We start from the raw sequence: 15,844 nt of genomic DNA, 5'->3' as shown, positions 1-15,844 counted from the left end.
CTTCTCTGCCATCCCACCCGTGTGAGAAACACTTCCTGCACTGACTGCATATTCAAGAGCAAATAAAAGGGCCAAGCACTGTCTGATCAGCTAGACGTTCTCTCTCTGTGCTTAAAGACAACCAATCAACTCTGGATTTGGGGCTTCTTCTTCTTCTTTTTTTTTTCCTTAAATGTCTCACTCACTGGCCTATCATTAAGATGATATTCTAGAACATCTTGATGATGTTCATCCCCATAGACAGACAAACTCCTAGACCCTAAGCAAAATCTGAAAGGACAGGCTGAAATCTTACTCTGAGTGATGATCGAGTGATCATCTTAGCAAGTGGATTCTCAAAGGGTGGTGGTGAGACCAGCACTACCTGGGAACTCAGGAGGAATGCAGACTCTCAGGTCCCATCCCAGACCTGCGGGGTCAGGAACTCTGGGGTGGGGCCAGGGATCTGTGCTTTCACAAGTCCTCTGGGAAACCCTGAAGCCTACTCAAGTTTGAGATCCACTAACCTAAAGTTGGACTTCTTTGAGGTTCCCTTTATCACACAGTAACGAGACCAGTTCCCCCTAAACTCAGAGGCTTTTTTGCCCGCACGGTGCTGGTTCTCTGGTTTTCAAATAAACACTGAATGAACTCCTAGGCTGCACAGAATCCCCTGGGTTTGAACAACTGACTACGATTACCTATGTCAGTGGAGACCTGGGTTCCCACAGGTGGAACCCATAAATAAGTTGGGAGAATATTTTAGGATTTTCTTTTGACCTCCCCCTCCTTTTTCCAAATCTTTACCAGAGAAGCTAAAAGCACCAACGTCTCCTTGATTTCAGTTCACTTCCCCTTCCTGACTTTGGCCAACTTCTGGTGGTAGAGTGGTCCTGCAGAGAGAGGGTTGGGGAGGAGAGGTCTAGGGAAAGAGACAGCCTGGACCATTCACAGACTAGACCCCCAGCCTGGTGATGTTCACTAATCATTCATTCCTCTCCTTCTTCCACAAGAAAACTTTTTTAAAAAAAGGTCTATCAGATAAAAATAACAGGTGATGAAATCAGAGTAAAGGGGGAAAAGACGGATGTAATGTTGGTGTGCAAAAATGCAAGCAGTAGGGTCTTGTGTGTATTTCTGAGAGATGGGCCTAGAAAATTTCATTGTATGAGAAATCCAGCAAACTCATGAAGACTCCTTTGGGTCATGTCAAAAGGACTCAGGAGTGAACCTGACTAGGTTCCCATGGGCCAAAGATGAGAAATTACATTCCTCCTAATAGGGGTACACAAATCTGGCTCTAAGCTTACCAGCAGCTAACGAAGATGGAAACGCAATCTGTTACATAATTTACAAGGTCCTTAAGATAAAAATAAACCAGCTGCTGAGGAAAAACACAAGTATTCCTGGTCTTGACAGGAATTCCTCCCTTGGATCAGTTTCTGAAGAATCTACAGTTGGCTGTTATTTTTAAAGCAATGAGAGAAAAAAAAAAAAAAAAAAAGGACAAATCTCAACTTTATCACGATCTCCTAATCCTTGTTTCAAAACATACTCTTCCATAACTAAAAGTTATTTAGCAAGCTGTCTAGAAATTTTGTAAAATTGTTACCAAGAAACAAACACAAACAAAAACTGTCCCAGATCAATATGCACATTGGAATCCCCTGTAACCCTCAATCTGCAAACCACAGTATCAAGATTTCCTTGGGGGAAAAAAAAAAAAGTCATCACGGGTCAACTTACTGGCTGCCCCAGCCTTGGCGCTGTGACACATATGCATGTCGGCACAGGTGGGCGTGCATGTGTAACGCACACCCTGTCTTAAATGTTCCGTTCTCATGGACTCAGAGGTACCCTTGCAATCAGGCTCGAATGTGCAGAGTGGGTCTTTGATCAAATGCTTTTCTGATGGGCTACTTTGAATCTAAATGTTTGCGGATGGTGCAGGACAATTAGGAGTCATTACAAGAGATCACAGTCCACCATCCATCTTACCACTTACTTACTCAGGGATGCCAGTACAGCTTTCCAGGTCAAAATCATGTTCCCTGCTACATTAATGACCAGATTCATCTGGCTCCCTGATCAGATGAAATATGGTTCCCAAATCTGTGGGAACGCTGAGCCACTCAGCCTTCCACACATCTGTCTGTATATGTACACAAAAACATGTTTGTCTACATAATCTTTGCCTTTACTATTAAAATGCTAATGCTTGTTATAAAACTTCTACCAGTACATATATGTATGAGACAGAACCCCTGTGCGTGGTCATTCCCTATAAGCACGAAGTGCTCTCCAGACATGAATTCAGCTTCTCTTTGTAACTCTCCTACAGTGTATGTGGACTTCTATCAGCGCCATTTTGCAGATATGAAAACTGAGTCAGAGTGGAACAACTTACGCAAGGACTCAGCAGGAAGGGCAGGGCCAGGATTAGATCGTGATGTCTAGATCCAGTACCCACATGTTCTCAATCATCAAGCTATTTTACCCTTCTGTACATTGGAACTCATGGCATTTCATATCTGCTTTGGATACATACATAGATTTTAAAGTCTCTATCTATACAAACTACTTAAAAAAACAAAACAGCTTTTCCTTGTTAAGGAAAAACCCTATAGTTCTGAGTTTGCATTCTAAATGTTAATGTAAACTGTGATGTATCTGATCAGTAATCAATAACCAAAAATAAAAACCCAACACATCTCTCTTAACTCTTTCTACTGAAATGGCCTAGAAGCAATGGGCACATCTAGTACCAGAGTTTGTCTTCTAAGTACTTTTCCCCCAGTAAAAGGGACCGGGGCTTCTTGGGTAAGTGTGGAGTGTGAGCCCCGAGCATAATACCACATGAGGAATGGAGAAAGCTATCAGACTCCAGGCACAGCATCACAACCACTCAGGGTATAACCTGAATAGACACCCACTGGCCAACGAGGAAACATTCTATTCCTCCTAGTGGAGGCACAAAAAACCACATATGAAGTTGTTCTCAAAAAAAGAAAGAAAAAATGATCTGATTCCCATGACGTCTTTAGCTCCAGCTGCGAATTTACAGGCCATAGCGAGGGCAGAAGGACACAGTAATTGATACTTCGAAAAAGCCAGCAGCAAAATTCAGACCTTGAGAAACACTACGGGACAGGGTCATTTCACCAAATTTCTTCAATAAAAAGTAGTTCAAGAGAGAGAGAGAAGAGCCGGGGAGGGGAAGAGAGAGGGCAGACCTACGGAGAGAGCCCCGTAGTCAACCTTCCAGTCTGGGTATCGCGACCTCCTTCCTGTTCGTCGTCTGGTATGAGGCAATGCCACTGAGAGGCGCTTCAATGCCACGCTCTCTTAACTGCCCACCTCTGCTTGGACACCTGGGCGTCACTCACCGCTCCTCCATGAGCTCCCGGATAGAGGCTACCGTGGGGCCAGATCCCAGGTGAGTATAATACGGACCTTCATCTTTCTCCACTATTTGTTCTGCAGAGACACAGAGTAAACATTATTTGGAGGCATCGGTTCATAACATCAATTCAGAAAGGCAACCCACCAGTAGGAACGTTAACGGGCACATTACAAAACAAGAAATTCAAATGGCTTATAAACATGTGAAAATGTGTTCAACTCCTTTAGGAATCAGGATATGCACATTAAGATCACAGTGAAACACCACGGCACACCGGGCAGACTGGCAAAAGCAGAAGAATCTGGTAAAATCAAGTCAAGATTGTCAAGACTGTGGTAGAACCACTTCAGAATTCAGTCTGTCGTGCTGTCCGCGTTCTAGACCAGGGTTGGCAAACCACTCTACTCCTAGGGCTATACACACGGGAATAAAAAATAACGACTCACTCGGATACTTGTAGGCTAATTTATGAGAGCCAAAAGGTGAAAGCGACACAAATGTCCATCCACAGATGGACAAAATGTGGGGTCGCCGCCCAGTGGAGCATCATCCAAACCTACAAAGGAACGAGCTTCTGAAACCTGCTACAACATGGATAAGCCTGGAAAACTTGATGCTGGGTGAGAGAAGCCAGACGCAAGAAGACGGCTACTGTGGGACTCCGCTTAGAGAGGCCCAGAACAGGCAAATTCCTAGAGAAAGAGATTAGACTAGAAGGTACCAGGCCCAGCGGGGGCAGAAAAAGGGAACTTACTGAGCACTGCCTTTCTGCGTGGGGGGATGAAAAGGATGGTATAGTGAGTGTAGTTAATGCCACTAAACCGTACATTTGAAAATGGTGAAAATGGCAAGTGTTCTGTTATATATATTTTGCCACAATTTAAACCAAAAAAAAAAAAGAGGAAGTACTGACATGCGGTACAAGGCAGATGAACCTGAAAAACAGGACATGTGAAAGAAGCCGGACCCAAACCATCGCACGCTGCACAGTCCTGCCCGCGGGAAACAGCCAGAACGGCGAGGCTGCGGAAGCAGAATGCAGACTGACGGCGGCTGGAGGCTGGGAAGAGGGACAGAGCACACAGGAGCTCCGGGACGAGTACGGGGCTTTGTGCTGGGGTGATGGACATGTTCTGGAACGGGACAGATGTGGTGGTTGTGCCCTGTAAATGTACGAAACACCACGGGAAGTGCTTACTTCCCAACAGTTAAGTTTTATGTTGTAGGACATTCGCTGCATTTATTCATTCACTCACAAAAGGAACAAATTATTGAGGCACGGAGCCTGGAGGAATTTTAAATGGATTTTTCTCAGTGAAAGAAAGGAGACCCAAATGACTATGTCATAGTAAGGAGCTTTTGGCTACTATATGTGGCTAACAACAGAAAGAACTTTACACAAATCTATACTGGAGTTGGTAAGTTTGTTTTATGTCTAAAGAAATGGGACAACAAAGTGCAATGCGGTATCTCGCACTGGTCCTAGAACAGAAAAAGGATGTTAGTGGAAACAATGACGAAATCCAAAGTCTGTAGTTCATAATATTGTATCAACATTAATGTCTGATTTTTAAGTGCACCATAACTATGTAAGATGCTTACATTAGGGGTAGATGGATAAAAGGTATACACAAACTCTCTGTTCCAACTCTGCAACTCTTCTATACATATAAAATCATTAAAGGCTTGAAAAAAATAAAAAAACTAGGGAGCGGGCCCTACTTCGTGGATTCTGTCCTAGAAGAAATCTTAGTTACATGCATCAAAACACATGTACAAAGATTTTCATAGCAACCTTGTTTTCAATAGTCAAAACCGGAAACCTATAATCCCGCCACAGTAGGATGGATAAATAGAGTGCGGTACATCGTACGGTGGGATCTCTGTAGCAGTGAGAACTGACAGCCTTTGACAACATGGTTGAGCACCACAATGTCACAGTAATGGAAAGAAGCATGGCAGAGAACACATACAGTAAGATTACACTTAAATAGTATTCAAAAGTAGGCTCCACTAAACTATACTGTTTAAAGACACATGCAGAGGTGGTAAAATTACTAGGCTGAAATATGAAATGGCAGACATTCAACGGCTTTTTACCTACAAACAATGGTGATTTTATATGGTCCAATCTTATTATAAAGAAAAACAAGAAAATCATTGTCACAAGTCAAGAGAGTGGTTGCCTCTGGAGGATGGAAGAGGAATGTGAATGGGACAGGGGTACAGGCGACTTCTGAGGAGGAGGAAATGGCCTATTTCTTGATCTAGGTTGTGGCTACCCAGGCATTCACTTTGTAAATTTTCACTGAGTTATATGTGAATGTTTTGCGTACTTTCCTATACATGTAAGTCACAATTCTTTGTATATAAAAACACTGTCATACCTCTTTTATGCAGAACGCTATGCTCAGCTTTATGGGGGATTCAAGATAGGATGATATCTAATTGTTGCCTTTTAAAAGTTTATGGTCTATCTGGGTAGATAATATCCACAAATAAGAAGATACCTAATGGCATTTCGAATCAGTGGGGAGATTCATTTTTCAATGCACAGTGTTGAGACAATGGGGGAAACGTCTGATCCATACTCGAGACCTTACCCTCAAATATATTCCAAAGAGCTGGAAGATTTAAATACAAAAAAAAAAAAAAAAAAAAAAATTTAAACTATGCAAGTTCTGAAAGAAAAACAATGGGAGAGTTTAAAAAATATTCATAGAAAAGGGAAGTCTGGGGCGCCTGGGTGGCTCAGTGGGTTAAAGCCTCTGCCTTCAGCTCAGGTCTATGATCCCAGGGTCCTGGGATCGAGCCCTGCATCGGGCTCTCTGCTCAGTGGGGAGGAAGTCCTCCTCCCTCTCTGCCTGCCTCTCTGTCTACTTGTGATCTCTGTCTGTCAAATAAATAAATAAATAAATCTTTAAAAAAAAAAAAAGGGAAAAAGAAAAGGGAAATCTTCTCTAAGTGTAACACGAAATTCTAAAGCCACCTGGCACATATATGCAAACCCCGATAAATTTAACTAAAAAAAAGTTTATAGTAATAACTACCAAAAGTCAAGCTAAAAGACAAATAACATACTGGGGACAAATATCTGGAATTCATACCAGACAAAAGGGTAATTTCCTTAAAATATCAAGAACTTCTATAGCTAAATAAGGTCAATAATTCAAGAGAAAAATTTTAAAAGGGTAAAAGGGAAATGCAAATGGCTCAAACATCTGTAAAACACAAGAAGGTACCAGGTTTACCTTCCCGAGAAGTTGCCATCAGGGTCCTGTATTAGTGAGAGTACAGGAAAACAGGCAGTATGCAAAGTAATTTAGCAATATGTTAAAATCACAAATGCACATAAGTCCATCTGACTCAGCAATTTCACAAAGGATTTCAAATCTTCTAAGAACTCATTTCTGGAAATTCAGATATGTGCACAATGATACTTGTATACACGAATACTCACTACCTCATTTGTAATGGCAAAATAACAGAAACCTCAATGTCCATCATGATGCATTATGTATTCCAAAGACACTGGGGCATGTCCATATAATGAAATGCTAAGCAATATCAAAAGGAATGAGGCAGCTCCAGATTTATGGACAAAACACGACTTCCAAGATACTTTAAATGGGGAGGAAAAAAGAAAATTTCAATACTGCATGTATAACACACTACAGTCAGTGTACACATGCAATCACACATACATGAGTGTGCATACATCACACATACACACTATGTGCAAGCAAAACGGTGTTTGGGTCACTACCCACACTAAAAATAAGTGTAAGAGCAAGTTTGTGAAAATGAGTTGTGTTTTTGGCTTTAAAAACAAACAAGAAGGGGCGCCTGGGTGGCTCAGTTGGTTAAGCATCTGGCTCTTGATTCTGGCTCAGGTCACGATCTCAGAGTCGTGAGACTGAACCCTGCGTCGGATGCCACCTGGAGTGTAGAGCCTACTTAAGATTCCCTCTCCCCCTCTCCCTCTGCAACCCTCCCCTTTCTCTCTCTCTCTCTTTTTTTTTTTTTTTTAAGATTTTATTTATTTATTTGACAGGCAGAGATCACAAGTAGGCAGAGAGGCAGGCAGAGAGAGAAGGGGGAAGCAGGCTCCCTGTTGAGCAGAGAGCCCAATGTGGGGCTCGATCCCAGGACCCTGGGATCATGCCCTGAGCCAAAAGCAGAGGCTTTAACCCACTGAGCCACCCAGGCCCCCCTCCCCTTTCTCTTAAAATAAAATAAAGTAAAATAAAAAAACAAGAAAACATCTGCAGAGCCTTCAGGCCACTGTGAAGCTGGCAGGTCCCAGCCAGGCTGAGGATGTTGATCTCACTGAACTCCCAGCCCTTTGACATTTCTCTGAAGCCCCTCAATAAAATGGTTTGATCCCCCCAAAAAGATAGCAACGGTGTGTCCAGCCAGTGAATTGACCAGACGTGTCTGCCTCTTAAGGCTTCTGCTCCTGGAGGCTCTTCATCCCACACTAATGTCCTGGGTCAGGCTTTTGTCTGAATTATGGGCATGGTCTAACAGATATCAGCCCTCCTAGGTTATCCTTCCCAATTCCGTCAGTTTATACACCCCCCCAACAAAAAAATCTGATCACACCGCTTCCCCCTAATGAACCCATGTTAGACAAGAGAAAGAACCCAAATTCCAGAGCACAGTCCAAAAGGGCCCCATGGAGCCATCTGTGCACACGTCCCACCCCACGTTCGGCAGCGACCAGCACAGCTCCTGCCACCCAACTGTGCGATTCCTCCGTGTCTTCAAGAGGGTTTCCTCACTGACAACAGTGCCCTCCTTTATTTCTGTCTTTGGAAAAGCTCCTCTTTTAAGGTCTAGTTTAAATGCCGCCTCTTCTCTGAAACGCCAAGGCACCTGTCAGGGTCCACTTCACCTCTGGATTCCCAGAGCACCTTGCAGACAGCAGAAATATCAAGGCACGTATCACCACCCGTGTCTGTCGTTAGCATGGCATGGCAGAAAGAACGTGGATTCTGCAGAGACCTGGGGACCGGAGACCGGTTACCCTCCCGACCTGTAATCCTCATGCCTTCCTGTGCACACCGCACAGAGGGCTCCGTGCAGTCTTTGGCGCATGAGACGAACTCAAAAGGCAGCTGCTGTCCAGGCTCTGCCAAACAAATTGTGTGACTGTGGCTAAGTGACACAATCCTTATGAGCCTTAAAAGCACTTAAAATAGCGTTCCTGCATTATAGAATCGTTGATGATGAGATGAGAGTTAGTCACCTAGCCCCGTTCTCAACCTATCGGTGCCTAAATGTTTCATGAATGAATGAATGTTTTCAACTAAAGGATTAAAAATGACTTGCTCCAAATATCCACTATTCTGAACATAACACAGAGAGGATTGCAGAAGGAAGCATATGGAATGGGGGCGGGAGGGAGGGGAGACCAGAGAAGGCTGGGGAAAGGAAATATAAGAATGTGGGTGTTGGAAGTAGTGGTCTGAAGCTCTTTATAGGCGCTAGGAGACTACATGGTATATAGAAAACAGAATGTAAGAAGATGCCAGAACTTCTGGGCTCTATTCCAGCTCTATTGTCTGGAGAAAAGTCAAAATAATGGATTGACTACAGGATCTTCCACTGAACTAGAACGTAATGTAGCCTTTAGTGACTACCTTCTGCCCCCCAGTCAGAAAAGCTCAAAACTTACTGGCTTAAAGGCAGAGAAAGGAGATTTTCAAGGAGAAGATGCAAACCAAATCTTGGCCACTCCAGCCGCAGGGAAAAAAGATACAGATCCAAAACCAAGCCAGCCTCCACACTGGATGGTCAGGTTTCTCGGGGAAGGCCTCGAAAATGCAAAGGCAGACACAGCTCCGAGTGCCAAGCAAAAGCAAAGTCATTCTTTCCCGTCTGTCAGTTTACAAGGCAGCCCAGGGAGCCCTTCAGAAGCACTGTTCCCTTTAACTGTATCCCTTTTCCTGACCTACATCTATAAAAACATGTAAGATAGATAGATTTAAACATAATGATAGATAGATCTCCTTCCTTGATTATATGTTGATTATATGTCTGTATCAGGGAGAAGATATTCTGTGGAAAAAAATTAAACTTAAAACCAAGTATGTTTAGTTATAAAACTAGTATACATTTGCAAATGTAATTATTCACAGGTATATGTTTATATATCCACAAGGCTATATATTCCATTATATATATTTATATAGGCACGAGAAAATACATCTCACTATATATACATATACACATATACGTATTTATATACATACATACATGTATATATACACGTGTGTGTGTGTGTGTGTGTGTGTACCTTTTTTATAGCAATGGGCTTGTACTTGGTTAGGGTGCCAGACAAGTGACAATACTTTGCAAGGTTGGGATAATGTTCCAAAGAATGCAGTACACATTCTCAATCAGTAAGCAATATGTGCTTCTCTTTTTTTCATAGGAAAATAAGGTTTATTAACCTTTTTTGGTGCTGTTTAATGCTATTCATCTTAAATTCAGTACATGAGTTTACCCTATTTACATTTATTGTCATAATATATATTTGCTCTTCTGTCATTTTATGTTGTTTTCCATGCTGTGTCCTTGTTTTTTTCTTTCCTGTATTTGTTATAGGTTTTATATTTTCTTTTACTCCCTACCCTCGACCCTGGTAATTTTTAAAAAATCTATAGTATGTCTTTAGTAATGTTCCTTGTACTTTTGCTGAGAAAGAAGTTATTAGCATCCTTACAATTTCTCCCACCTCCTCCTTCATTTCGTCTCCTGTTTTTTTATGGGTATCCCTGTGAACATAGTTTTTCCTCTCTGTTATCATAGAGATATTTGATATAAAACAATTTCAAATATAAGTAAATAAATTACCCTTGTTTTAGAAAAACAATGATCACAGTTATTTAAATGCAGACTTCACATTTGAATATATTTAGTGTCCCATCATATATATAAATTCCCAAATCCATTACTTATCTGATTCATCTCTAGAAAATTTGAGTTCTTGTATATTTGGAAGTATTTTAATGAAATTTTTACATGTGAAAGGCAACATAAGTGGGTATAGAATTCCCAGGTCAAACTTAATATTCCGAGAACAGCAATACACATCTCCAACAACAAAAATCTGATCCACCATAAATAAAGAACCCTTGCCAATCAATAAGAAAAAGACAGAAACACAACAGAGAAATGGGCAAATGGCTTGCATGGGCACTCTATAGAAAAGTATGAACAGGTATGAAAAGGTGCTCAACCTCATCAGTCATGAGGGAAATGCAAATTAAAGCCATGATGGGATACACCTGCCACAAAGGCAGGAAGACCGTGGATACCATTTGCTGGTGAGGATGTGGAGCACGGCTGGCAGGAGTTTAAAGGGTCACAACCACTTTGGAACACGAATAGTAGCAACCTAAGCTGAACACAGACAATTTCAGTTTTGGGTATATAACCAATGGAAATATGTAAGTGTACACCTCCGTGTTCCAAAAGAGCTATAGAAAATATCCTATATCAGCATGATTCATAATAATCTTCAAATTAGAAACCATCCAAATGATCAACGGTCAAACGGATAAACTGTGGTATATTCACAAAACAGAACACTATATAGCAACAAGAATGAAGGAACAACAGGAACCGCTACACACACATAGATGAACCTCACAAACACACAAACACAACACAAACAGAAAAAGTCAGAATGTGAAGGAATACATAAAGATTTATGATAGGATACGTATGCAATTCAGGAACAGGCAAACCGGTCAGTGTGGTTACAAGTTAGAAAAGTAGTTACATCAAGAGAGGGGTTGGCAAACCTATGTGAAGGGCCAGATGGCATGTCAGGCTTCACAGGACATTGCTGTCTGTGGCGAGTACTCATCTTTGCTGATGTAGTGAAAAAGCAGCCACAGATAACACATAAACAAACGAGCATGGCTATGTTCCATTAAAGCTTATGGACACTGGAATTTGGACCTCATCTAATTTCCATGAGTCATGAAACCTTATTCTTCTTCTGATTTTTGGGGGGGCACTATTTAAAAACATAAAAATTGTCTTCAGCTCAGAGATGAGAGCCAGATTTGGTCTGCAGGCTACAGTGCGCTTTAGTGAATCAGGTGTAGGGGACTGGGCGTGGGGCTCCTGAAGGGCTGGAAAAGCTGTTTCTTGATCTAGTTATGGTTACATAAGTACATGCCTTTTGTAAAACATATTGAGCTATACACTTAAGGTTTCTATACCTTCCTATATGTCTTTCGATTAAAACAGTGTTTTTTAAGAGCATTTTTTTAAGCTTTAAAAAAAAAAGAGTACGTGTGACTTAATTTTTCAGTTAATTTATCTGTAGGTGATTGTTCATCCTTAAAATTCAGTAAGTTGGTCGGGATCATGATTTGTCCATTTTTAGTCATTTTCTTTCGCTTCAGAAAAGTTTTCTATCCTTTGACTCTTGCCTTTGCTCAGTTTGTTCCAGGCTCTTCCCCGGTGAATGTTGCCAGCATTCCTGACAGGGAGTCGGCACACAGGACCCCTCCTCCGGCCTTTGGGTCCCCTTATCTCCCCACTCTGGCTAGGACCCTTTCTGTTTTCTTTTCCTGTTTTGCCATGACCTCCAAGTCCCTCTTCCTCACTGACTGGCTCTTCCTGTAACTCTGATTCTGCTTTTTCCAGCTTCTGGTGCAGCTGTGTGGGCTGTGTGCAATGCCTGCTTCTGGAATTTAATCTGTACCTCATGCAGCTTCTCTGTAATTTCATTCTAGCCCCTCATCTTTCACTTCCTGGTTCAAAGGGAACTCTTTTGGTTCAACTTCCTTGACGGCATATATCAGTTCTTCAAATTTTTGTTTTCTCTAATGTAAACTTTCATTCTAAATGTTATATATCAGTCCCTCGACTTTCCCCACAGAATCTGAATGGATTGCATGTGGGACTGTTTGTTTGCTTATTAATTAATCTTCCCACGGCAAAGTTTATTTCCAGGGTTTCTCCGCTTTGGTACTACATTTTGGACTGGACAGCCCTGTGTTGTCATGTTCTGTGTATCAATCACTGGGGAATACTTAGCAGCATCTCTGCCCTCCACCCACTAGATGCCAGTCGTACCACAGTGGTTGTTACAACCAAAACCGTCCTCACACATTGCCAAAAGTCTCCTGGGGAGAAGAAGCGCAAAAGAGCCCATTGTTGAAAACCACTGGTCTACTCACCTGCCCCACGGAGGATGGGTGGAAGGTCCTGACTCCTCTCGATTTACCTGCACCCTGTTCAAATCCTTCCCTTAGAAATTAAGCTCAAGAACTGGAGGGGGGAGAAGTTTCGACTATTAGTTCAAAAGCTCAGCAGTCTGAGGGGGGATGGGAGGAACTGGAGCTGGCTGTGGACTGTTACAAGTAGGAAATTTCATCTTTGGGCACTCTGTCTGCAGGGGCCAACACCTCTGAATAAGGACAGATGTATGTTTGTATATTGGGGGTTGGGTTATGCTCTGTCCTAATGCTACGATACTGGTTTATTTCCTCATTTGGGAGTGAGAGGGTCACTGTGATAAGTTAACATCAAGTTAAAATAAAGCCCCACAGATTACAGGATTTTTGTTCGGTGGTTCAGCAAATACTTCTTTGTGTACAATGGCCTTTGTTTGGTGCTGCTGGCCCTCAGCTACAAAGCTGGCTCCTAGGATATGGTTTCCAGGCCCTCCAACTAACTGAACTCACCCTATACCTCACCCCCATCAGAAGCTGGAACAGGGAGAGGAAGGGGGCCTGTCCGCATTCCCCACTTCCCAGAGAGTGTGCTTTCCAGAAGGGTGGTCCCCGGCCCATCTCTCCAAGCTTCAGTGTCCAAGAGTCCACTACTGTTTCTCCCCACACTGCGAGCTGTATACCCTGCATCATCCTTTGTTTTAATACAACTTCTCTTAAGCTAGTAGACAGCCTCTAGAATTCATGGTTTAAGATTGGGGCTACTGCCAAACTTCAGTGGATGAATTTTCACTTCTGTTTTGGTTGTTGTTCCTTTCACCAGGCTTCTAGAAAGGGTTCTTTGGCTATCTTGCTGTTAAGTCACCGATTCTCCTGCTAGTCCCCAGTGGGGTGTGTCTTCCTCTTCTACAGAGGGAAAGAGCAAGGGAATGGCTCAATTCTCCTTGAAGAAAAATCTGCTTTATGTCTCACTTTGAGCCGCTGGAGCAGAAAGAAGTGATTTTCCACCCCCCCTAAAATACATAGTAGGAAGCTCTGAGGCGGAGCTCAGGAGAGAAAAATCCAATTTTTGAGAAAAGTGCTGGTTATGTGGCTCTAGGTGCTTTTCTTTGCCCTGTGCACTTAATTTTATGCTCATTAAGAGAGAAAAATATGCTCTGCTCTACTTTTGCACTAGGCGAGGGAGAGAATGAAATGTATCCTTTCTGCTATCAGCAAGAGATACCAAACACAAGAAACTACTCATGACTGCCTAACAGCAAGAAGGATCCTTAATTTCTAAGTGAACCTCCCATCTTCTCTGCTCCCCCCCACCCGGTCTACACAGAGACTAAGGCACCCACACTTTCCCAGTGGGAAAGATGACGGAAAGACATGGGAGCACAGGCCGAGGCACTTTTCCTCTTTATGACATTGATAGAGACAACTGGTAACTGGTATAATTAATGCATAGGAGTCAAGATCACACTAGGGTTTTATGTACCGGTCTTCTTTTTCCAAACAATCCTATATAAAATGCTCAGTTTCCTAGTCCCATTTCAGTGGACTTCAAGCTGAACAGCTCAGGCTTATATTAACTATTTAGACTCTATTTTCATGACAGTCTATCACCAGCTGCTAGCTTGTTGCCTCCCGGCAGGCATAAAGCCACACAGTGGGTAGGTAGGTGGCTGGGCCCTACCCTGGATTAGGTGTGCTAGATGAGTTTTTTAAAAACTAAAATCACAGGTCAGCTGCCTGTGAGTCCATGGGCAGAGTGCCAGGCCTGCTGGTAGTGGACACAAATACTTTTATAACAGGGGCACACTCACTGATGACAAAGGTTAAAGGGAAGGAGATTGTGCCTAAACTCATCTGACATCTCTGCAGAGTTTAAATAGGGAGGCAGAATAAGGTTGACCAGTTAACCAAAAAATAGGAAGCACACCTACCAGAATGCTTAGCACCAGTCTAAACGTTCTAAAAATACAACATTCAGACCCCATTCCTAAGGAACCGGGGATTCAATCGACAAGACAACGGCATGTGTGAGACAAAGAAGAACCCAGCATTGAATCCTGACGCTTCTCCAGAACTGGGCTCCCAGCCCTCCCAACCTCCCAGCTCTCTGCTGACTCTTTAGCCTTCCCCAACACCAATGTCTTCCCACGTCTCTTCCACAACCTCCTTCACAGTCTCCTGTTTGAGACGCTCTAAATGCTAGTGTGCTCCCTTCCTGGGCCTCTTCTCGATCTACACGCTCAGCCTGGTGGAATGATCATAACTGAAACATCAACTACCATCACTTTGTTCTAGAACCTCTGACGCACAGACCCACCTCGATGCATAACCTTCAGGTCCCACAGATATCTCAAAGGCTGGATGTCCAAACCTGCTTCCTTCTAAGGATTCTGAATCTAGGCAAATGGCACTACTGTCCACCCCAGTCACCCAACCTGGAGCCCCAGGAGCCACCTGACATGCTGCTTCTTCCTTTGCTCCTACAGCCGGCAGTTAATCTTTTTCCTAATCTTTCTCTTATCCATCCACTTCTCTCCTCCCTCCCACTCAATGTCATTCTCTGAGTTCAGGCACCCATTATTTCTTGCCTAAACCACAACTCAGCTTGCAAACTGGTTTCTCTGCCTTCAGTATCATCTCTGTATCCCCTGAAGCTCTCCTGTCCGGCCACTCCCAACCTTTCATCCAATACACCAGTCACACCAGAACTACTTGCATTTCCCCATGTTTTCTCACCACCACAGCTCCGGCTTCCTGAGGTTTTTCATCTCCACAATCTTTATGTTCCTTTGCTTGGAACACTCTCCCTTCTTCGTATTAATCCATTAAACGTCTCACCTCAAACATCACCTCCTCCAGGAACTTCTTTCTGATACCCTCCCCAGAGTCAGATTCCCCATCTTTATGCTGGGATCCAAATAGTCTATTGGCCAAAAAAATATTTAGAACACATGAAGTTCCTCTTCATCTCAAACTGTATGAAAGGCAGGAGTGGGGGGGTACCTTCTCCTAAAAACTATATAAAATAGACTTTCCCTGATTGTAAACAGAGGTAAGTCTCTGTGTCCCCCATTCAGATCCCATGGCACCGTTACCAGCCATATCTGCTGGACAACAGCTCCCTCTCACCCAGACTTTCACCATGCTCTAGGCAAAAGGACTTTTTTTTTTTATATTGGCCTCTGGCTATTTCTTTAAGGTAGATGATCAACTGAATGAAAATATTCCTATGAAGGTGCCTCCTAAGATCTGTCTCCCAATC

General features: G+C 42.8%; 1 protein-coding gene across 3 annotated transcripts in view; it reads right to left on the bottom strand.

Moving 5' to 3' along the window:
- The window catches only part of TET3 (tet methylcytosine dioxygenase 3), a 98,320-nt gene that overhangs the window by 27,079 nt on the left and 55,397 nt on the right, over positions 1-15,844 (bottom strand). For all 3 annotated transcript variants that reach the window (XM_032352488.1, XM_032352489.1, XM_032352490.1), the window contains one exon: positions 3,366-3,456. In XM_032352488.1, coding sequence (XP_032208379.1) covers positions 3,366-3,456 — 91 coding nt within the window. The remainder of the gene's footprint in view (positions 1-3,365; positions 3,457-15,844) is intronic.

This window comes from Mustela erminea, chromosome 7 (genome assembly GCF_009829155.1).
Source record: "Mustela erminea isolate mMusErm1 chromosome 7, mMusErm1.Pri, whole genome shotgun sequence".
Lineage (NCBI taxonomy): Eukaryota > Metazoa > Chordata > Mammalia > Carnivora > Mustelidae > Mustela > Mustela erminea.
Note: the sequence above shows the minus strand (reverse complement) of the source record. Positions and strands in the feature narration are given on the sequence as shown.